The sequence below is a fragment of the Pempheris klunzingeri genome, chromosome 5 (assembly GCF_042242105.1).
Source record: "Pempheris klunzingeri isolate RE-2024b chromosome 5, fPemKlu1.hap1, whole genome shotgun sequence".
NCBI classification, from domain to species: domain Eukaryota; kingdom Metazoa; phylum Chordata; class Actinopteri; order Acropomatiformes; family Pempheridae; genus Pempheris; species Pempheris klunzingeri.
Genome location: NC_092016.1, coordinates 25,725,452 through 25,750,405, shown reverse-complemented (window position 1 = coordinate 25,750,405; position 24,954 = coordinate 25,725,452). Strand labels below are relative to the sequence as shown.

General features: G+C 39.8%; 1 protein-coding gene across 1 annotated transcript; it reads left to right on the top strand.

Annotated features, from left to right (window-relative positions):
- Positions 1–20,446: 20,446 nt before the first annotated feature.
- On the top strand, positions 20,447–23,561 carry LOC139200979 (olfactomedin-4-like). Its single transcript, XM_070830174.1, has 7 exons — positions 20,447–20,518; positions 20,662–20,784; positions 20,916–21,134; positions 21,443–21,599; positions 21,939–22,166; positions 22,515–22,683; positions 22,819–23,561. Exons 1-7 carry the CDS (start codon positions 20,465–20,467, stop codon positions 23,252–23,254), a joined length of 1,386 nt encoding a protein of 461 aa, XP_070686275.1. The 5' UTR covers positions 20,447–20,464; the 3' UTR covers positions 23,255–23,561.
- The last annotated feature ends 1,393 nt before the right edge of the window (positions 23,562–24,954 follow it).

The window sequence follows — 24,954 nt, the reverse complement described above, 5'->3', positions numbered from 1 at the left end:
AGTGATTGGTCGCAACAGAGCTTTAAAGCCATTAATGTGGATGTGAAACTCTAAAAATGTCAAACCATTGAGTTTCACAACAGGTGTGGTCAGCCCAGGAGCTTCCCATATTCCCTCCACTCTTTATGCAATGCTTTGTTTCCCCTTTTTTTATATCCTGTGCAGTGTTGTCTCCTGTTTTGAAAAATGTTTTGCAAGACCTGATATTTGATGAAGTTTTTGTTACAATTACTGTATATATACTGTATACTGTAACTATGTTATATTCTAATTAGTTTCAACTCAGGTGATTGTGTTTTCAAGGCTTCAAGGATTCATTATTGTCATCATACAATACTAGTATTGTACATAATGAAATACGCTTGTAACAGATGTTCAGGTTCAAACAACATATTAGAACTATATAAAAGTAGCACTTAAGAAAGAAATGAAAAGGAAAACTGGGAAAATAATGAAATTACTTATTTACTCATTTACTTATCATAAGACATATATAGGCCTGCATATTACATGACAAAAAATATAAACAATATGTGTATTGGTGTAATAGGAGGGTTTAAATCATAATGCATACAGAGAGACCTGCTTATATTGGGAGTGAAGGTAGTAGAAGAAATGGCCAAAAATGGTCAAAACTGGTGAAACACAAGGTTTCATGTTATCCATTCACGTTGGAGTGTGAAGATGGGCTGGAGCTGACGAGTCTCGTGCAGCCCTCCTGTCCTGGGCCGTGCATGGGCCTGGGCCTACGCCAGCTTGTGATGTGTTCTGATATTTGTGATGTTTTTTCCCTTTCCCTAAGAAATACAGTCGCTTCTGAGGTTTCTCTACCAAGATGGAGATGTGTGATGTCCATAACAGGTTCTCTCTGGTGTTTATTACCAGGAACCTAAACTGTTCACCTTCTCCACCTCAGCTCCACTGATGTAGACAGGCGTGTGTGCCTTTGCCTGCTTTTCCTAAAATCCTAAAGTGTTTTAAGCTCATCTGGCAACATGGTCTTCCACATGATGGAGGTTCTCCTGCCTTTTTACGCTGCAATGATCTGAATCACCTGCTTACACCAAGTCTTTGGTATTGTTTGTGTTCAAAGCTCTCTCCTGACCTGATTACTCTACTTCACCTCCTTGATGCCAGCTTTCAGTCTCACCCTGGAGGTGCTGCATGCTTTGGGTTGTTTGTCACCCGACTGAAAGGCTGATTATTTGGCTCTGGATGGGACTCTCACTTCTTCGTTTACCCAGATCAAACTCATGAGTAATGATACTGAACAAATTGGAACACAAGGGTCTGTGGCAATGGGAAAGGTGTGGAGCAACTACACACACATAACACATTTTTATACATAATTCTTATGGGTTTGGAAATATATGTGGACATAATATACATATTTGTATGGGCATTGTTGTTTCCCATATTTCCCCTTCCTTCATGCAATAGTTAATATCCCCCCTTTGCAATATCCTGCACAGTGTTGTCTCCTGTTTTAAAACTGTTTTGCAAGACTTGATGTTTGCAAGCTTTCGTCAAAAACTCAACAGAAAAGCATAATACTAAGAAATGTTGAAATATTTCCAGGATTATGATTTATCAGATTATCTGGGCAACTTTGCTGAATAAAACCTGGTTCAGGTCTCTTTACATTAGTCCATCAGATTTAACAAGGTTGGCAAAAAGGTCAAAAATTATTGGAGCAAATGTCACTGTATTTATGTGCATACCTGTTTCCATTACATATATACATGTACAACATTAATGTACAGCCTGTTTACATTACAGTCTATACATTTTAATATTGTTATGTACCCACCTCACATAGAATTATGTTTCATTTAATTTTATATCATACTATGGAGTCTATGATGAAAGAATTTCATTTCCATCAGCTGTTTCAATGTAATTGTTGTGCATATAACAGAAAAGAACTCCTTGAACCGACAAGGTCTTAAATCTCAAAATAAAATTTTGTTCGCGTGCTGAGGGATCATTTTCTGTTCCTGAATCGTGTGGTCACTTGTTAAGAACGGGAGCTGGCTGTGGATGGCATCAATGTGTGTCTCCAGCTGGTGTTTTCAAGGCGTCAAGGATTCATTATTGTCATTATACAATACTAGTATTGTACATAATGAAATACGCTTGTAACAGATGTTCAGGTATTTGAATTAGAATAAAGTATAAACAACATATTAGAACTATATAAAAGTAGCACTAAAGGAAGAAATGAAAAGGAAAATAATGAAATTACTTATTTACTCATTTACTTATCATAAGACATATATAGGCCTGCATATTACATGACAAAAATATAAACAATATGTGTATTGGTGTAATAGGAGGGTTTAAATCATAATGCATACAGAGAGACCTGCTTATATTGGGAGTGAAGGTAGTAGAAGAAATGGCCAAAAATGGTCAAAACTGGTGAAACACAAGGTTTCATGTTATCCATTCACGTTGGAGTGTGAAGATGGGCTGGAGCTGACGAGTCTCGTGCAGCCCTCCTGTCCTGGGCCGTGCATGGGCCTGGGCCTACGCCAGCTTGTGATGTGTTCTGATATTTGTGATGTTTTTTCCCTTTCCCTAAGAAATACAGTCGCTTCTGAGGTTTCTCTACCAAGATGGAGATGTGTGATGTCCATAACAGGTTCTCTCTGGTGTTTATTACCAGGAACCTAAACTGTTCACCTTCTCCACCTCAGCTCCACTGATGTAGACAGGCGTGTGTGCCTTTGCCTGCTTTTCCTAAAATCCTAAAGTGTTTTAAGCTCATCTGGCAACATGGTCTTCCACATGATGGAGGTTCTCCTGCCTTTTTACGCTGCAATGATCTGAATCACCTGCTTACACCAAGTCTTTGGTATTGTTTGTGTTCAAAGCTCTCTCCTGACCTGATTACTCTACTTCACCTCCTTGATGCCAGCTTTCAGTCTCACCCTGGAGGTGCTGCATGCTTTGGGTTGTTTGTCACCCGACTGAAAGGCTGATTATTTGGCTCTGGATGGGACTCTCACTTCTTCGTTTACCCAGATCAAACTCATGAGTAATGATACTGAACAAATTGGAACACAAGGGTCTGTGGCAATGGGAAAGGTGTGGAGCAACTACACACACATAACACATTTTTATACATAATTCTTATGGGTTTGGAAATATATGTGGACATAATATACATATTTGTATGGGCATTGTTGTTTCCCATATTTCCCCTTCCTTCATGCAATAGTTAATATCCCCCCTTTGCAATATCCTGCACAGTGTTGTCTCCTGTTTTAAAACTGTTTTGCAAGACTTGATGTTTGCAAGCTTTCGTCAAAAACTCAACAGAAAAGCATAATACTAAGAAATGTTGAAATATTTCCAGGATTATGATTTATCAGATTATCTGGGCAACTTTGCTGAATAAAACCTGGTTCAGGTCTCTTTACATTAGTCCATCAGATTTAACAAGGTTGGCAAAAAGGTCAAAAATTATTGGAGCAAATGTCACTGTATTTATGTGCATACCTGTTTCCATTACATATATACATGTACAACATTAATGTACAGCCTGTTTACATTACAGTCTATGCATTTTAATATTGTTATGTACCCACCTCACATAGAATTATGTTTCATTTAATTTTATATCATACTATGGAGTCTATGATGAAAGAATTTCATTTCCATCAGCTGTTTCAATGTAATTGTTGTGCATATAACAGAAAAGAACTCCTTGAACCGACAAGGTCTTAAATCTCAAAATAAAATTTTGTTCGCGTGCTGAGGGATCATTTTCTGTTCCTGAATCGTGTGGTCACTTGTTAAGAACGGGAGCTGGCTGTGGATGGCATCAATGTCTGTCTCCAGCTGGTGTTTTCAAGGCGTCAAGGATTCATTATTGTCATTATACAATACTAGTATTGTACATAATGAAATACGCTTGTAACAGATGTTCAGGTATTTGAATTAGAATAAAGTATAAACAACATATTAGAACTATATAAAAGTAGCACTAAAGGAAGAAATGAAAAGGAAAATAATGAAATTACTTATTTACTCATTTACTTATCATAAGACATATATAGGCCTGCATATTACATGACAAAAATATAAACAATATGTGTATTGGTGTAATAGGAGGGTTTAAATCATAATGCATACAGAGAGACCTGCTTATATTGGGAGTGAAGGTAGTAGAAGAAATGGCCAAAAATGGTCAAAACTGGTGAAACACAAGGTTTCATGTTATCCATTCACGTTGGAGTGTGAAGATGGGCTGGAGCTGACGAGTCTCGTGCAGCCCTCCTGTCCTGGGCCGTGCATGGGCCTGGGCCTACGCCAGCTTGTGATGTGTTCTGATATTTGTGATGTTTTTTCCCTTTCCCTAAGAAATACAGTCGCTTCTGAGGTTTCTCTACCAAGATGGAGATGTGTGATGTCCATAACAGGTTCTCTCTGGTGTTTATTACCAGGAACCTAAACTGTTCACCTTCTCCACCTCAGCTCCACTGATGTAGACAGGCGTGTGTGCCTTTGCCTGCTTTTCCTAAAATCCTAAAGTGTTTTAAGCTCATCTGGCAACATGGTCTTCCACATGATGGAGGTTCTCCTGCCTTTTTACGCTGCAATGATCTGAATCACCTGCTTACACCAAGTCTTTGGTATTGTTTGTGTTCAAAGCTCTCTCCTGACCTGATTACTCTACTTCACCTCCTTGATGCCAGCTTTCAGTCTCACCCTGGAGGTGCTGCATGCTTTGGGTTGTTTGTCACCCGACTGAAAGGCTGATTATTTGGCTCTGGATGGGACTCTCACTTCTTCGTTTACCCAGATCAAACTCATGAGTAATGATACTGAACAAATTGGAACACAAGGGTCTGTGGCAATGGGAAAGGTGTGGAGCAACTACACACACATAACACATTTTTATACATAATTCTTATGGGTTTGGAAATATATGTGGACATAATATACATATTTGTATGGGCATTGTTGTTTCCCATATTTCCCCTTCCTTCATGCAATAGTTAATATCCCCCCTTTGCAATATCCTGCACAGTGTTGTCTCCTGTTTTAAAACTGTTTTGCAAGACTTGATGTTTGCAAGCTTTCGTCAAAAACTCAACAGAAAAGCATAATACTAAGAAATGTTGAAATATTTCCAGGATTATGATTTATCAGATTATCTGGGCAACTTTGCTGAATAAAACCTGGTTCAGGTCTCTTTACATTAGTCCATCAGATTTAACAAGGTTGGCAAAAAGGTCAAAAATTATTGGAGCAAATGTCACTGTATTTATGTGCATACCTGTTTCCATTACATATATACATGTACAACATTAATGTACAGCCTGTTTACATTACAGTCTATGCATTTTAATATTGTTATGTACCCACCTCACATAGAATTATGTTTCATTTAATTTTATATCATACTATGGAGTCTATGATGAAAGAATTTCATTTCCATCAGCTGTTTCAATGTAATTGTTGTGCATATAACAGAAAAGAACTCCTTGAACCGACAAGGTCTTAAATCTCAAAATAAAATTTTGTTCGCGTGCTGAGGGATCATTTTCTGTTCCTGAATCGTGTGGTCACTTGTTAAGAACGGGAGCTGGCTGTGGATGGCATCAATGTGTGTCTCCAGCTGGTGTTTTCAAGGCGTCAAGGATTCATTATTGTCATTATACAATACTAGTATTGTACATAATGAAATACGCTTGTAACAGATGTTCAGGTATTTGAATTAGAATAAAGTATAAACAACATATTAGAACTATATAAAAGTAGCACTAAAGGAAGAAATGAAAAGGAAAATAATGAAATTACTTATTTACTCATTTACTTATCATAAGACATATATAGGCCTGCATATTACATGACAAAAATATAAACAATATGTGTATTGGTGTAATAGGAGGGTTTAAATCATAATGCATACAGAGAGACCTGCTTATATTGGGAGTGAAGGTAGTAGAAGAAATGGCCAAAAATGGTCAAAACTGGTGAAACACAAGGTTTCATGTTATCCATTCACGTTGGAGTGTGAAGATGGGCTGGAGCTGACGAGTCTCGTGCAGCCCTCCTGTCCTGGGCCGTGCATGGGCCTGGGCCTACGCCAGCTTGTGATGTGTTCTGATATTTGTGATGTTTTTTCCCTTTCCCTAAGAAATACAGTCGCTTCTGAGGTTTCTCTACCAAGATGGAGATGTGTGATGTCCATAACAGGTTCTCTCTGGTGTTTATTACCAGGAACCTAAACTGTTCACCTTCTCCACCTCAGCTCCACTGATGTAGACAGGCGTGTGTGCCTTTGCCTGCTTTTCCTAAAATCCTAAAGTGTTTTAAGCTCATCTGGCAACATGGTCTTCCACATGATGGAGGTTCTCCTGCCTTTTTACGCTGCAATGATCTGAATCACCTGCTTACACCAAGTCTTTGGTATTGTTTGTGTTCAAAGCTCTCTCCTGACCTGATTACTCTACTTCACCTCCTTGATGCCAGCTTTCAGTCTCACCCTGGAGGTGCTGCATGCTTTGGGTTGTTTGTCACCCGACTGAAAGGCTGATTATTTGGCTCTGGATGGGACTCTCACTTCTTCGTTTACCCAGATCAAACTCATGAGTAATGATATTGAACAAATTGGAACACAAGGGTCTGTGGCAATGGGAAAGGTGTGGAGCAACTACACACACATAACACATTTTTATACATAATTCTTATGGGTTTGGAAATATATGTGGACATAATATACATATTAGTATGGGCATTGTTGTTTCCCATATTTCCCCTTCCTTCATGCAATAGTTAATATCCCCCCTTTGCAATATCCTGCACAGCGTTGTCTCCTGTTTTAAAACTGTTTTGCAAGACTTGATGTTTGCAAGCTTTCGTCAAAAACTCAACAGAAAAGCATAATACTAAGAAATGTTGAAATATTTCCAGGATTATGATTTATCAGATTATCTGGGCAACTTTGCTGAATAAAACCTGGTTCAGGTCTCTTTACATTAGTCCATCAGATTTAACAAGGTTGGCAAAAAGGTCAAAAATTATTGGAGCAAATGTCACTGTATTTACACACGTGGACAAAATTGTTGGTACCCCTCTGTTAATGAAAGAAAAACCCACAATGGTCACTGAAATCACTTGAAACTTACAAAAGTAACAATAAATAAAAATTTATTGAAAATTAAACAATCAAAATCAGCCATTACTTTTGAATTGTCGTTCAACAGAATTATTTAAAAAAACAAACTAATGAAACAGGCCTGGACAAAAATTATGGTACCCATAACTTAATATTTTGTTGCACAACCTTTTGAGGCAATCACTGCAATCAAACGCTTTCTGTAACTGTCAATGAGACTTCTGCACCTGTCAACAGGTATTCTGCCCCACTCCTCGTGAGCAAACTGCTCCAGTTGTCTCAGGTTTGAAGGGTGTCTTCTCCAGATGGCATGTTTCAGCTCCTTCCACAGATGTTCAATGGGATTTAGATCTGGGCTCATAGAAGGCCACTTCAGAATAGTCCAATGCTTTTCTCTTAGCCATTCTTGGGTGTTTTTGGCTGTGTGTTTTGGGTCGTTATCCTGTTGGAAGACCCATGACCTGTGACTGAGACCAAGCTTTCTGACACTAGGCAGCACATTTCTCTCCAGAATGCCTTGATAGTCTTGAGATTTCATTGTACCTTGCACAGATTCAAGACACCCTGTGCCAGATGCAGCAAAGCAGCCCCAGAACATAACCGAGCCTCCTCCATGTTTCACAGTAGGGACAGTGTTCTTTTCTTGGTATGCTTCATTTTTGCGTCTATGAACATAGAGTTGATGTGCCTTACCAAAAAGCTCCAGTTTTGTCTCATCTGTCCAAAGGACATTCCCCCAGAAGCTTTGTGGCTTGTCAATATGCATTTTCGCAAATTCCAGTCTCGCTTTTTTATGATTTGCTTTCAACAGTGGTGTCCTCCTTGGTCGTCTCCCATGAAGTCCACTTTGGCTCAAACAACGACGAATGGTGCGATCTGACACTGATGTACCTTGGCCTTGGAGTTCACCTTTAATTTCTTTGGAGGTTGTTCTGGGCTCTTTGGATACCATTCGAACTATCCGTCTCTTCAATTTATCATCAATTTTCCTCTTGCGGCCATGTCCAGGGAGGTTGGCTACAGTCCCATGGATCTTAAACTTCTGAATAACATGTGCCACTGTTGTCACAGGAACATCAAGCTGCTTGGAGATGGTCTTATAGCGTTTACCTTTAACATGCTTGTCTATAATTTTCTTTCTAACCTCCTGAGACAACTTTCTCCTTCGCTTTCTGTGGTCCATGTTCAGTGTGGTACACACCATGTCACCAAACAGCACAGTGACTATTTGTCACCTTTTAAATAGGCAGACTGACTGATTATGAGTTTGAAGACACCTATGATGCCAATTAAAGGACACACCTGAGTTAAACATGTCCCTCTGGTCAAATTATTTTCAATCTTTTATAGAGGTACCATCATTTTTGTCCAGGCCTGTTTCATTAGTTGTTTTTTTTTTAAATAATTCTGTTGAACCACAATTCAAAAGTAATGGCTGATTTTCAATGGTTAATTTCCAGTACATTTTTATTCATTGTTACTTTTGTAAGTTTCAAGTGATTTCAGTGACCATTGTGGGTTTTTCTTTCATTAACAGAGGGGTACCAACAATTTTGTCCACGTGTGTATGTGCATACCTGTTTCCATTACATATATACATGTACAACATTAATGTACAGCCTGTTTACATTACAGTCTATGCATTTTAATATTGTTATGTACCCACCTCACATAGAATTATGTTTCATTTAATTTTATATCATACTATGGAGTCTATGATGAAAGAATTTCATTTCCATCAGCTGTTTCAATGTAATTGTTGTGCATATAACAGAAAAGAACTCCTTGAACCGACAAGGTCTTAAATCTCAAAATAAAATTTTGTTCGCGTGCTGAGGGATCATTTTCTGTTCCTGAATCGTGTGGTCACTTGTTAAGAACGGGAGCTGGCTGTGGATGGCATCAATGTCTGTCTCCAGCTGGTGTTTTCAAGGCGTCAAGGATTCATTATTGTCATTATACAATACTAGTATTGTACATAATGAAATACGCTTGTAACAGATGTTCAGGTATTTGAATTAGAATAAAGTATAAACAACATATTAGAACTATATAAAAGTAGCACTAAAGGAAGAAATGAAAAGGAAAATAATGAAATTACTTATTTACTCATTTACTTATCATAAGACATATATAGGCCTGCATATTACATGACAAAAATATAAACAATATGTGTATTGGTGTAATAGGAGGGTTTAAATCATAATGCATACAGAGAGACCTGCTTATATTGGGAGTGAAGGTAGTGGAAGAAATGGCCAAAAATGGTCAAAACTGGTGAAACACAAGGTTTCATGTTATCCATTCACGTTGGAGTGTGAAGATGGGCTGGAGCTGACGAGTCTCGTGCAGCCCTCCTGTCCTGGGCCGTGCATGGGCCTGGGCCTACGCCAGCTTGTGATGTGTTCTGATATTTGTGATGTTTTTTCCCTTTCCCTAAGAAATACAGTCGCTTCTGAGGTTTCTCTACCAAGATGGAGATGTGTGATGTCCATAACAGGTTCTCTCTGGTGTTTATTACCAGGAACCTAAACTGTTCACCTTCTCCACCTCAGCTCCACTGATGTAGACAGGCGTGTGTGCCTTTGCCTGCTTTTCATAAAATCCTAAAGTGTTTTAAGCTCATCTGGCAACATGGTCTTCCACATGATGGAGGTTCTCCTGCCTTTTTACGCTGCAATGATCTGAATCACCTGCTTACACCAAGTCTTTGGTATTGTTTGTGTTCAAAGCTCTCTCCTGACCTGATTACTCTACTTCACCTCCTTGATGCCAGCTTTCAGTCTCACCCTGGAGGTGCTGCATGCTTTGGGTTGTTTGTCACCCGACTGAAAGGCTGATTATTTGGCTCTGGATGGGACTCTCACTTCTTCGTTTACCCAGATCAAACTCATGAGTAATGATACTGAACAAATTGGAACACAAGGGTCTGTGGCAATGGGAAAGGTGTGGAGCAACTACACACACATAACACATTTTTATACATAATTCTTATGGGTTTGGAAATATATGTGGACATAATATACATATTAGTATGGGCATTGTTGTTTCCCATATTTCCCCTTCCTTCATGCAATAGTTAATATCCCCCCTTTGCAATATCCTGCACAGCGTTGTCTCCTGTTTTAAAACTGTTTTGCAAGACTTGATGTTTGCAAGCTTTCGTCAAAAACTCAACAGAAAAGCATAATACTAAGAAATGTTGAAATATTTCCAGGATTATGATTTATCAGATTATCTGGGCAACTTTGCTGAATAAAACCTGGTTCAGGTCTCTTTATATTAGTCCATCAGATTTAACAAGGTTGGCAAAAAGGTCAAAAATTATTGGAGCAAATGTCACTGTATTTACACACGTGGACAAAATTGTTGGTACCCCTCTGTTAATGAAAGAAAAACCCACAATGGTCACTGAAATCACTTGAAACTTACAAAAGTAACAATAAATAAAAATTTATTGAAAATTAAACAATCAAAATCAGCCATTACTTTTGAATTGTCGTTCAACAGAATTATTTAAAAAAACAAACTAATGAAACAGGCCTGGACAAAAATTATGGTACCCATAACTTAATATTTTGTTGCACAACCTTTTGAGGCAATCACTGCAATCAAACGCTTTCTGTAACTGTCAATGAGACTTCTGCACCTGTCAACAGGTATTCTGCCCCACTCCTCGTGAGCAAACTGCTCCAGTTGTCTCAGGTTTGAAGGGTGTCTTCTCCAGATGGCATGTTTCAGCTCCTTCCACAGATGTTCAATGGGATTTAGATCTGGGCTCATAGAAGGCCACTTCAGAATAGTCCAATGCTTTTCTCTTAGCCATTCTTGGGTGTTTTTGGCTGTGTGTTTTGGGTCGTTATCCTGTTGGAAGACCCATGACCTGTGACTGAGACCAAGCTTTCTGACACTAGGCAGCACATTTCTCTCCAGAATGCCTTGATAGTCTTGAGATTTCATTGTACCTTGCACAGATTCAAGACACCCTGTGCCAGATGCAGCAAAGCAGCCCCAGAACATAACCGAGCCTCCTCCATGTTTCACAGTAGGGACAGTGTTCTTTTCTTGGTATGCTTCATTTTTGCGTCTATGAACATAGAGTTGATGTGCCTTACCAAAAAGCTCCAGTTTTGTCTCATCTGTCCAAAGGACATTCCCCCAGAAGCTTTGTGGCTTGTCAATATGCATTTTCGCAAATTCCAGTCTCGCTTTTTTATGATTTGCTTTCAACAGTGGTGTCCTCCTTGGTCGTCTCCCATGAAGTCCACTTTGGCTCAAACAACGACGAATGGTGCGATCTGACACTGATGTACCTTGGCCTTGGAGTTCACCTTTAATTTCTTTGGAGGTTGTTCTGGGCTCTTTGGATACCATTCGAACTATCCGTCTCTTCAATTTATCATCAATTTTCCTCTTGCGGCCATGTCCAGGGAGGTTGGCTACAGTCCCATGGATCTTAAACTTCTGAATAACATGTGCCACTGTTGTCACAGGAACATCAAGCTGCTTGGAGATGGTCTTATAGCGTTTACCTTTAACATGCTTGTCTATAATTTTCTTTCTAACCTCCTGAGACAACTTTCTCCTTCGCTTTCTGTGGTCCATGTTCAGTGTGGTACACACCATGTCACCAAACAGCACAGTGACTATTTGTCACCTTTTAAATAGGCAGACTGACTGATTATGAGTTTGAAGACACCTATGATGCCAATTAAAGGACACACCTGAGTTAAACATGTCCCTCTGGTCAAATTATTTTCAATCTTTTATAGAGGTACCATCATTTTTGTCCAGGCCTGTTTCATTAGTTGTTTTTTTTTTAAATAATTCTGTTGAACCACAATTCAAAAGTAATGGCTGATTTTCAATGGTTAATTTCCAGTACATTTTTATTCATTGTTACTTTTGTAAGTTTCAAGTGATTTCAGTGACCATTGTGGGTTTTTCTTTCATTAACAGAGGGGTACCAACAATTTTGTCCACGTGTGTATGTGCATACCTGTTTCCATTACATATATACATGTACAACATTAATGTACAGCCTGTTTACATTACAGTCTATGCATTTTAATATTGTTATGTACCCACCTCACATAGAATTATGTTTCATTTAATTTTATATCATACTATGGAGTCTATGATGAAAGAATTTCATTTCCATCAGCTGTTTCAATGTAATTGTTGTGCATATAACAGAAAAGAACTCCTTGAACCGACAAGGTCTTAAATCTCAAAATAAAATTTTGTTCGCGTGCTGAGGGATCATTTTCTGTTCCTGAATCGTGTGGTCACTTGTTAAGAACGGGAGCTGGCTGTGGATGGCATCAATGTCTGTCTCCAGCTGGTGTTTTCAAGGCGTCAAGGATTCATTATTGTCATTATACAATACTAGTATTGTACATAATGAAATACGCTTGTAACAGATGTTCAGGTATTTGAATTAGAATAAAGTATAAACAACATATTAGAACTATATAAAAGTAGCACTAAAGGAAGAAATGAAAAGGAAAATAATGAAATTACTTATTTACTCATTTACTTATCATAAGACATATATAGGCCTGCATATTACATGACAAAAATATAAACAATATGTGTATTGGTGTAATAGGAGGGTTTAAATCATAATGCATACAGAGAGACCTGCTTATATTGGGAGTGAAGGTAGTGGAAGAAATGGCCAAAAATGGTCAAAACTGGTGAAACACAAGGTTTCATGTTATCCATTCACGTTGGAGTGTGAAGATGGGCTGGAGCTGACGAGTCTCGTGCAGCCCTCCTGTCCTGGGCCGTGCATGGGCCTGGGCCTACGCCAGCTTGTGATGTGTTCTGATATTTGTGATGTTTTTTCCCTTTCCCTAAGAAATACAGTCGCTTCTGAGGTTTCTCTACCAAGATGGAGATGTGTGATGTCCATAACAGGTTCTCTCTGGTGTTTATTACCAGGAACCTAAACTGTTCACCTTCTCCACCTCAGCTCCACTGATGTAGACAGGCGTGTGTGCCTTTGCCTGCTTTTCATAAAATCCTAAAGTGTTTTAAGCTCATCTGGCAACATGGTCTTCCACATGATGGAGGTTCTCCTGCCTTTTTACGCTGCAATGATCTGAATCACCTGCTTACACCAAGTCTTTGGTATTGTTTGTGTTCAAAGCTCTCTCCTGACCTGATTACTCTACTTCACCTCCTTGATGCCAGCTTTCAGTCTCACCCTGGAGGTGCTGCATGCTTTGGGTTGTTTGTCACCCGACTGAAAGGCTGATTATTTGGCTCTGGATGGGACTCTCACTTCTTCGTTTACCCAGATCAAACTCATGAGTAATGATATTGAACAAATTGGAACACAAGGGTCTGTGGCAATGGGAAAGGTGTGGAGCAACTACACACACATAACACATTTTTATACATAATTCTTATGGGTTTGGAAATATATGTGGACATAATATACATATTAGTATGGGCATTGTTGTTTCCCATATTTCCCCTTCCTTCATGCAATAGTTAATATCCCCCCTTTGCAATATCCTGCACAGCGTTGTCTCCTGTTTTAAAACTGTTTTGCAAGACTTGATGTTTGCAAGCTTTCGTCAAAAACTCAACAGAAAAGCATAATACTAAGAAATGTTGAAATATTTCCAGGATTATGATTTATCAGATTATCTGGGCAACTTTGCTGAATAAAACCTGGTTCAGGTCTCTTTACATTAGTCCATCAGATTTAACAAGGTTGGCAAAAAGGTCAAAAATTATTGGAGCAAATGTCACTGTATTTACACACGTGGACAAAATTGTTGGTACCCCTCTGTTAATGAAAGAAAAACCCACAATGGTCACTGAAATCACTTGAAACTTACAAAAGTAACAATAAATAAAAATTTATTGAAAATTAAACAATCAAAATCAGCCATTACTTTTGAATTGTCGTTCAACAGAATTATTTAAAAAAACAAACTAATGAAACAGGCCTGGACAAAAATTATGGTACCCATAACTTAATATTTTGTTGCACAACCTTTTGAGGCAATCACTGCAATCAAACGCTTTCTGTAACTGTCAATGAGACTTCTGCACCTGTCAACAGGTATTCTGCCCCACTCCTCGTGAGCAAACTGCTCCAGTTGTCTCAGGTTTGAAGGGTGTCTTCTCCAGATGGCATGTTTCAGCTCCTTCCACAGATGTTCAATGGGATTTAGATCTGGGCTCATAGAAGGCCACTTCAGAATAGTCCAATGCTTTTCTCTTAGCCATTCTTGGGTGTTTTTGGCTGTGCGTTTTGGGTCGTTATCCTGTTGGAAGACCCATGACCTGTGACTGAGACCAAGCTTTCTGACACTAGGCAGCACATTTCTCTCCAGAATGCCTTGATAGTCTTGAGATTTCATTGTACCTTGCACAGATTCAAGACACCCTGTGCCAGATGCAGCAAAGCAGCCCCAGAACATAACCGAGCCTCCTCCATGTTTCACAGTAGGGACAGTGTTCTTTTCTTGGTATGCTTCATTTTTGCGTCTATGAACATAGAGTTGATGTGCCTTACCAAAAAGCTCCAGTTTTGTCTCATCTGTCCAAAGGACATTCCCCCAGAAGCTTTGTGGCTTGTCAATATGCATTTTCGCAAATTCCAGTCTCGCTTTTTTATGATTTGCTTTCAACAGTGGTGTCCTCCTTGGTCGTCTCCCATGAAGTCCACTTTGGCTCAAACAACGACGAATGGTGCGATCTGACACTGATGTACCTTGGCCTTGGAGTTCACCTTTAATTTCTTTGGAGGTTGTTCTGGGCTCTTTGGATACCATTCGAACTATCCGTCTCTTCAATTTATCATCAATTTTCCTCTTGCGGCCATGTCCAGGGAGGTTGGCTACAGTCCCATGGATCTTAAACTTCTGAATAACATGTGCCACTGTTGTCACAGGAACATCAAGCTGCTTGGAGATGGTCTTATAGCGTTTACCTTTAACATGCTTGTCTATAATTTTCTTTCTAACCTCCTGAGACAACTTTCTCCTTCGCTTTCTGTGGTCCATGTTCAGTGTGGTACACACCATGTCACCAAACAGCACAGTGACTATTTGTCACCTTTTAAATAGGCAGACTGACTGATTATGAGTTTGAAGACACCTATGATGCCAATTAAAGGACACACCTGAGTTAAACATGTCCCTCTGGTCAAATTATTTTCAATCTTTTATAGAGGTACCATCATTTTTGTCCAGGCCTGTTTCATTAGTTGTTTTTTTTTTAAATAATTCTGTTGAACCACAATTCAAAAGTAATGGCTGATTTTCAATGGTTAATTTCCAGTACATTTTTATTCATTGTTACTTTTGTAAGTTTCAAGTGATTTCAGTGACCATTGTGGGTTTTTCTTTCATTAACAGAGGGGTACCAACAATTTTGTCCACGTGTGTATGTGCATACCTGTTTCCATTACATATATACATGTACAACATTAATGTACAGCCTGTTTACATTACAGTCTATGCATTTTAATATTGTTATGTACCCACCTCACATAGAATTATGTTTCATTTAATTTTATATCATACTATGGAGTCTATGATGAAAGAATTTCATTTCCATCAGCTGTTTCAATGTAATTGTTGTGCATATAACAGAAAAGAACTCCTTGAACCGACAAGGTCTTAAATCTCAAAATAAAATTTTGTTCGCGTGCTGAGGGATCATTTTCTGTTCCTGAATCGTGTGGTCACTTGTTAAGAACGGGAGCTGGCTGTGGATGGCATCAATGTCTGTCTCCAGCTGGTGTTTTCAAGGCGTCAAGGATTCATTATTGTCATTATACAATACTAGTATTGTACATAATGAAATACGCTTGTAACAGATGTTCAGGTATTTGAATTAGAATAAAGTATAAACAACATATTAGAACTATATAAAAGTAGCACTAAAGGAAGAAATGAAAAGGAAAATAATGAAATTACTTATTTACTCATTTACTTATCATAAGACATATATAGGCCTGCATATTACATGACAAAAATATAAACAATATGTGTATTGGTGTAATAGGAGGGTTTAAATCATAATGCATACAGAGAGACCTGCTTATATTGGGAGTGAAGGTAGTGGAAGAAATGGCCAAAAATGGTCAAAACTGGTGAAACACAAGGTTTCATGTTATCCATTCACGTTGGAGTGTGAAGATGGGCTGGAGCTGACGAGTCTCGTGCAGCCCTCCTGTCCTGGGCCGTGCATGGGCCTGGGCCTACGCCAGCTTGTGATGTGTTCTGATATTTGTGATGTTTTTTCCCTTTCCCTAAGAAATACAGTCGCTTCTGAGGTTTCTCTACCAAGATGGAGATGTGTGATGTCCATAACAGGTTCTCTCTGGTGTTTATTACCAGGAACCTAAACTGTTCACCTTCTCCACCTCAGCTCCACTAGACAGGCGTGTGTGCCTTTGCCTGCTTTTCCTAAAATCCTGAAATGTTTTAAGCTCATCTGGCAACATGGTCTTCCACATGATGGAGGTGTTAAGCGGAACGGACTGGCTGAACCCACAATGCAGACAGGACACGATGGTAGGAGACAATAGATTTTAATGAGATCACAAACAAATGGAGCCGGAACGGGGAGGGGACCAGGGGAAGCAGGCTGGGGTAGAGGGAACCAGGACTGGAGGGGAGATCCGGAGGAGCAGGCAGGCGTAGGGTAGTGGGGAACAGGGCCAGAGAGGAGACCAGGAGGAAACAGGCTGGGGTAGAGGGAACCAGGACTGGTGTGGAGATCCAGGGGGGACAGGCAGGCGTAGTGTGGAGGTGAGAGCCAGAGTGCGGACCGAGGGGAAGCAGGCTGGAGGTGCAGGTAGCAGGGCTGGGACGGAGACCAGGGTAGACAGACTGGTGAGGAGGACAAAAACCGGGACAGAGACAAGGAACAGATACTAGCAATTGGTAATCTAGACAAGAGGAACCTGAAGTGACTGTACGGATACTGGACAATCTGGCACAAAACAAAGGGAGACAGTATTGTCTTTGGTATTGTTTGTGTTCAAAGCTCTCTCCTGACCTGATTACTCTACTTCACCTCCTTGATGCCAGCTTTCAGTCTCACCCTGGAGGTGCTGCATGCTTTGGGTTGTTTGTCACCCGACTGAAAGGCTGATTATTTGGCTCTGGATGGGACTCTCACTTCTTCGTTTACCCAGATCAAACTCATGAGTAATGATACTGAACAAATTGGAACACAAGGGTCTGTGGCAATGGGAAAGGTGTGGAGCAACTACACACACATAACACATTTTTATACATAATTCTTATGGGTTTGGAAATATATGTGGACATAATATACATATTTGTATGGGCATTGTTGTTTCCCATATTTCCCCTTCCTTCATGCAATAATTAATATCCCCCCTTTGCAATATCCTGCACAGTGTTGTCTCCTGTTTTAAAACTGTTTTGCAAGACTTGATGTTTGCAAGCTTTCGTCAAAAACTCGACAGAAAAGCATAATACTAAGAAATGTTGAAATATTTCCAGGATTATGATTTATCAGATTATCTGGGCAACTTTGCTGAATAAAACCTGGTTCAGGTCTCTTTACATTAGTCCATCAGATTTAACAAGGTTGGCAAAAAGGTCAAAAATTATTGGAGCAAATGTCACTGTATTTATGTGCATACCTGTTTCCATTACATATATACATGTACAACATTAATGTACAGCCTGTTTACATTACAGTCTATACATTTTAATATTGTTATGTACCCACCTCACATAGAATTATGTTTCATTTAATTTTATATCATACTATGGAGTCTATGATGAAAGAATTTCATTTCCATCAGCTGTTTCAATGTAATTGTTGTGCATATAACAGAAAAGAACTCCTTGAACCGACAATGTCTTAAATCTCAAAATAAAATTTTGTTCGCGTGCTGAGGGATCATTTTCTGTTCCTGAATCGTGTGGTCACTTGTTAAGAACGGGAGCTGGCTGTGGATGGCATCAATGTCTGTCTCCAGCTGGTGTTTTCAAGGCGTCAAGGATTCATTATTGTCATTATACAATACTAGTATTGTACATAATGAAATACGCTTGTAACAGATGTTCAGGTATTTGAATTAGAATAAAGTATAAACAACATATTAGAACTATATAAAAGTAGCACTAAAGGAAGAAATGAAAAGGTAAATAATGAAATTACTTATTTACTCATTTACTTATCATAAGACATATATAGGCCTGCATATTACATGACAAAAATATAAACAATATGTGTATTGGTGTAATAGGATAGCTTGTGAAATAAAATTTTATTTGCGTGCTGAGGGATTATTTTCTGTTCCTGAATCGTGTTGGCACATTTTCAGAACCGGAACTCCCTCTTTTGCAAATTTGTCTTTCCTGTCATTCAATCACATCACCGCAAAAAACAGCTATAAATGTCTATAAACACAGGTACTGTTCTGCTTTTTAGAGGCAGATCGCGTGCACGGATGTGACTGCCTTCTTCTGTGAGTGGATGAAGTGTATACGTCTCTAATGCTTCTGTACTTACACATGTCACACTCTAAATGCAGAAAGTTGGCTTTTACACTGTAGGATTTTAGTTAAATGAACTTTTGTTTTTTTGTTTTTCAATGAAACGTTTCACTTGTGTTGTTTCTCCTGTCTGTTTAAAACACGGACATCAATTTCAGACAGGTTTGATCATTTATTTGGCAGGTGAGCCTAATCAAAGGGAAACTACTTAAGGAGGTTGTTCCACATTATTAAGCAAGTCACAGGTTTCATGCAATATGGGGAGAAAGAAAGATCTTTCTGTAGATGAAAAGCGTGAAATATTGCAGTGCCTTGCAAAAGGTATGAAAACACTGGAAATTTTCATGAAAACTGAAGAGAGATCATCGTAATGTGAGAAAATATGTGTGTGATTCAGAGCGCAGACGGGTTCCTTCAGATAAAGGTGTATTGAGGAAGATTTCTGTCAAGCAAATACATCGTATTAAGGGACCAGCTGTTAAAAAGCCACTGCTGAGCAGCAAACAGGTATTTGAAGCTGCTGGTGCCTCTGGAGTCCCAAGAACCTCTCGATGCAGGATCCTTCAGAGGCTTGCAGATGTGCATAAAGCTGTATTTCGGCCACCCCTAACAAACACTCACAAGGAGAAACATTTGCAGTGGGCTCAGAAATACATGAAGACCAATTTATTCACTTATGAATGCATTGCTACACTGGATGGTCCAGATGGATGGAGTTCTGGGTGGCTGGTGAATGGCCACCATGTCCCAACAAGGCTGTTGGGACATGGTAGCTGGTGGTTGGTCAGCAAGGAGGTGGTGGAGGGATGTTTTGGGGTGGAATAATGGGGAGTGAGCTGGTAGGCCCCTTCAGGGTGCCCAAAGGTGTAAAAATGACCTCTGCAAAATATGTGGAGTTCCTAACGGATAATTTCCTGCCATGGTATAAAAAAAAACTGTGCTTTCCGGAGTAAAATCATTTTCATGCAAGACAATGCACCATCCCATGCTGCAAAAAATACCATTGAGTCCTTGGCTGCTAGAAAAATCATGGTGTGGCCACCATCATCCCCTGACCTCAACCCTATTGAGAACCTGTGGAGCACCCTTAAAAGGAAGATCTATGAGGGTGGGCGGCAGTCTACCTCAAAACAGCAGCTCTGGGAGGCAATTCTGGCATAATTAAATGAAATCCAGGCAGAAACTATACATGGACTCACAAGTTCAATGGATGGGAGAGTTGTGAAGGTGATATTCAAGAAGGGCTCCTATGTTAACATGTAACTTGACCTGTAAATATGTTTTTGATTGAAACAGCATTTATTTTGAGAAAAAACTATCTCCTAACGCAGAAAATACAACAGATTTCCATTTTCAATTCTTTATAACTGAATAATTGAATGCTTTGAAACTCTGTTGTGCATAATAATTTGGAACACTGCATTTTGAGCTATTTAAAAAAAAAACTGTTGTCATCTGAATGATGACTGTCATTTGTATTGACTTTTTAGGGAAAATGAACAAAAAGAGCATATGTGTAATAATTTGGAACACAGCATAAATGAGCATTTCTATATTGTGTTACACTGCTTCCAAACAGGAGGTTTTTAGATCAAAATGTCGAACTTTAAATGCAATCATATGCAAAATTCCCAGTGCTGCTGCAATCCCAACCACAAGCAGGAACTGATTCCTTCCTGAAGGAAAGAAAAAAGCACGGCAAACACGTGCACATCTGCTCACTCCTGTGCTGAGGTTAGTGGGAGTGTCTGCAAGTCAAAAGCTGCTGCTACAGTCATACTCAAACTGAACTGTTTCATTTGGTTCTGCTCTCCGATCCATCATGAAGCTGCATGTGATCGTTCCACTGTATGCACTATTCACCCTCACCCAGCAGGTAAGAAAACACTGGCAACATAGTCATTATTTCTCTATATCTGAATTACTTTCATTATTTTGGTAAAATTATCACACTTCAAATATCGATATATTTACATTAATGAATTCTTTATATGTTATTTTTGACATTTGTGATTTCAGGCACCTTCACGTGATTCGTGTGTGTGTGAGTTGGTTAATTCAAATAAAGCTTTCCCTCATGAGAAACTAAGCGGTGTGGAGGACAAGGCATCAACATGCAGCGGCAACATCAGTCCACAGAAGGTAACTCATCCTATTGATTTTTAAAGCAAACTGTTAAGAATAAAATCTCATATAGCTGCTGTAAAACTGTAAAATGAATTAATGATTGAATGAAAATAAATCAATCAAGCAATCAATCAATCAATCTGCAGACTATGGAGCTGGAGAGTGTGCTGCTGGGGCTGGACCGTCGTCTGCCCCAGCTGCAGGAAGATGTGTCGATGCTGGAGAGGGAGGATGACGGACAGCTCTATGCAGCTCTCAGCCTGCAGGTGATAGAGAATGAAATAATTGAGATCCAGCAGCTCATCGACAAGCTCAACAGCACCACCCTGCGACACAAGCGTCTCACTGCTGACACCACGAAACAGGTAAATTCACAGTGAGAACCACCAGCTGCTAGAAGCTGACAGCATTTAAGATGGCAGCGACTGCTGCGAATGTCGATTCATAGAAAGCTTTTTTCGCTGATAGTGTTGCAAAGCCCTTGACTCCTTAAAAGAGCACTCCAATAAAGCATTGCACCATTATACATTAGCAATGATCGACAGTTCTTTTAGTTTCTTTAGCAGCTATCGTAGCTCAATATTGGACTTGGACAAAAGCACTTGGTGCAAAATTAAAATCTGCATACATACAAAATAAATATTGGGATGTGTTATGTGCTGCTGTCTGTCAGCTGGAGACCATGAAAGCAGAGATGCAGGAGCTGGAGAAGTACGACACCATGCAGGTGGTGAAGAGACAACAAGACAACCACCGTCTGACAAGAAACTTGGACGAATGCAAGAATGAAGAGGGACACCTCATCTCCCAACCCACTCAGCCTCCACATGGTATATCCATGAACCACACTATGCTCCAGACTATCACACTTCCACTGTGTTGAATTGCTTGATATTTTACCTGAACAAAATCAGAAGTGACTAGAACTTAACCTGCAGCCAAAGTGCACCCACACTGGTTTTCTGTCAGCTGTATCTGCACCAGAAAGCGGCCCTTCAGATGAGGTCGCTCACAGTTGTGAAGGGCCCTCCTCACTGAGAGCTAACGTAGGGAATAAATGAACTGTGGGAGGTTTTAAGCACCAATTAGCACAATTAGGAAGTAGTTGTCAAGCAGTGAACACCTCTCTCAACCACCTTGTGCTTATTTACTTTCCCTTCCCCCCCAAGGTGACTGTCCCTACGGTCAATTTGTGAACATTTCTGGGGTTAGGGTCTACACAGCAGGAGAGTACCCCGCCTCCTACAAGTATGGAGCCTGGGGCCAGGATCCTAAACCAGAGAAGGGGAAGGAGAGCTGGTATTGGCTGGTAATGCTGACCTCCAGCAACATATACGCCAACTATGTCCGTCTCTACTCCAGCCTGAGCGCTCTCATTGCTGGGGTGAGCGTCCCAGGTAAAGAACTCTTGTGATCTAATTTGAAGTGCTGATGTTAGAAACTTACCACATTTCACCTCAGAGTGCACATGCAGCACATCTAATGGACAGGAGGTTCAATCCTTATCACAATAACCACGATCGCGTTGACATTGAAGGGTTTGTGAGGGACAGATTTCACTCTTTCTACCAAATGGGCAAAAAGTTGGGGTAAATCTGCACTGCAGCAATTAGATGCTTTAAGAAATTCAGCTTATTGGGAGTTTACAACAGATGCAGAAATCACAAATGCAGCTGTGTTACAATTGAATGCTTTCTTCAATACTTAGAAATGGTACCATGACTTACTTATGATGATTGTTTCAGGTAATATCCAGATCCACTCCTCTAACCCGACCACCAACACCATCCAGGGTCCAAATGTCGTGATGTATGGAGAGGCTTTGTACTACAATTGCTACAATGAAGATGATGTCTGTCGATTCAACCTCACCACCAAAACTATTACCACGTTACAACTACCCAAAGGCACCAGGTTCACTGCTCAACTTTGTCCTCAAGCTCAGTATTTGAATGGGAGCTGATGAAGCCAGAATTAATACCTTCAAAGAAAAATGTTCATTTCAAAAAGGAAACATCAACTTCTGTCCTATGATTTTTTTTCCTTCAGGTATAACTCAAAGGGTAACTTCTGCCGCCTCGGTGAGTGTTACCCATATACCGACCTGGACCTGGCGACAGATGAGTCAGGCGTCTGGGTGATCTACACCACCACCAAGGCCTTTGGGAACCTGGTGCTGTCCAAGGTGGAGGAAGGTGAGCCGCTGACACTCAACAAAACCTGGAACACCTCGGTCTACAAGCAGGCGGTGACCAACACCTTCATGGTCTGCGGCGTGCTCTACGCGACGAGATATGTCGACAAATCCTGGGAGGAGATCTTCTATTCGTTTGACACCACGACAGAGGTAGAGAGGTTCAACATTGGCATCTTCATCAACAAGATGGCTCCTACCATTCTGAGCCTGAACTACAGCCCCGTGGACCAGATGCTGCACGTCTACTGTGACTCCACCCTGGCCTCCTATAAGCTTTTGTTTGAGTAGGTGGGAAACACTTCCCATGAAAGCCTGCATTCAAATCAGGATTCCAGTCATAGTGACCCACACAAACAAAGGCCAGCTTTCAATAGCATTCACATTAACCTGTACTATACATATGCATGATAAATACAGCTAGTATTGTTTTTCATGCTTGAGATACTGTGTTAAAAACCATCCTGCCACAACAGATCATCAAACCATATAATGTAAAAAAATACTGTTATTGAATACCATTGGGAAAACTGTGACACAGATTATATTCCCTTAATGCAGATTATCATCATTATCATTAAAAATTAATAAAGGCTTCTTGTCATGCCATCAGCAAGCCGAGTTTCTGTGAGTATTGTAATGAGTGGAAACAGCAACATAAACGTGAATTTGCTCAATGAAAATGGCAATCAGCGTTAAGTGAGTGTTGATTCTGCATTAACAGCACACAGAAGATCAAAAAGTGGGGACACTTTTTGTTAAAATGTGAACAAATGTACTCATAAATCAGGACAGGATTGAAATAAAGGTCTGCCTTTAACACTTAATAAGCCAGTTTCTATTCCAAATAAAGAGCTGCTTGTCCTGGAAGCTGATTTAGGTATATTTGTACCTGGCGTGGAAACATCAGGATTCTCTGGAACCAATCTCTCTGCACGAGGTGAGAAGGAAATGTACAATATAATCTAAATAAGATATTATTTTATATATTATTTTATTTTATCATTATCGTCATTAATAGCTTATCAGCTGTGTAATTCTCTAAATTCTAATAGTCTATTTGAGGATTTTCAGTCAGGTTTTAGAGCAAACCACAGCACAGAGACAGCATTGGTGAAGGTTACAAACGACCTCCTTATGGCATCAGACAGAGGACTTCTCTCTGTCCTGGTCTTGTTTGATCTGAGTGCTGCTTTTGACACCATTGACCATCACATCATGTTACAGAGACTGGAACAGTTCATTGGTATAAAAGGAACCACATTAAGCTGGTTTAAGTCCTGTTTATTGGATCGATTTCAGTTTGTACATGTTAACAATGAATCCTCTGTCCACACTAAGGTTAGACATGGAGTTCCACAAGGTTCAGTGCTTGGACCAATACTCTTTATCTTATATATGCTTCCTCTGGGTAATATTATCAGGAAGCACTCCATAAATGTCCACTGTTATGCAGATGATACACAATTATATTTATCTATGAAGCCAGATGAATCCCATCAGTTGAGTAAACTTCAAGTCTGCCTTGAGGACATAAAGTCCTGGATGAGCAGCAACTTTCTGCTGATAAATTCAGATAAAACTGAAGTTATTCTGCTTGGCCCCAGACACCTCAGAGACACCTTTTCTACCAACATAACTGCTCTGGATTTTCTGGTATTACTCTGGCCTCCAGCTCCACTGTGAGGAATCTGGTAGGCTTATTTGATCAGGATCTGTCCTTTAACTCCCACATTAAACAGATTTCTAGAACTGCCTTATAATATTGCTAAAATCAGGCCCATCATATCCATAGATGATGCAGAAAAATTAGTCCATGCATTTGTCACTTCTAGGTTGGACTATTGTAACTCGTTATTATCAGGCTGCCCTAATAAATCATTAAAGACTCTCCAGCTGGTCCAGAACACTGCTGCTCGTGTTCTGACGAGAACTAAAAGAAGAGACCATATTTCTCCTGTACTGGCTTCTCTTCATTGGCTTCCAGTAAA

What these genes read in the sequence shown, in the direction of transcription:
- LOC139200979 (XM_070830174.1), top strand. Translation starts at nt 20,465, where the DNA reads ATGAAGCTGCATGTGATCGTTCCACTGTATGCACTATTCACCCTCACC. An exon ending in TATTCACCCTCACCCAGCAG is followed by an intron (nt 20,519 to 20,661) that starts GTAAGAAAACAC and finishes TTGTGATTTCAG; the next exon opens with GCACCTTCACGTGATTCGTG. An exon ending in ACCCACTCAGCCTCCACATG is followed by an intron (nt 21,600 to 21,938) that starts GTATATCCATGA and finishes TTCCCCCCCAAG; the next exon opens with GTGACTGTCCCTACGGTCAA.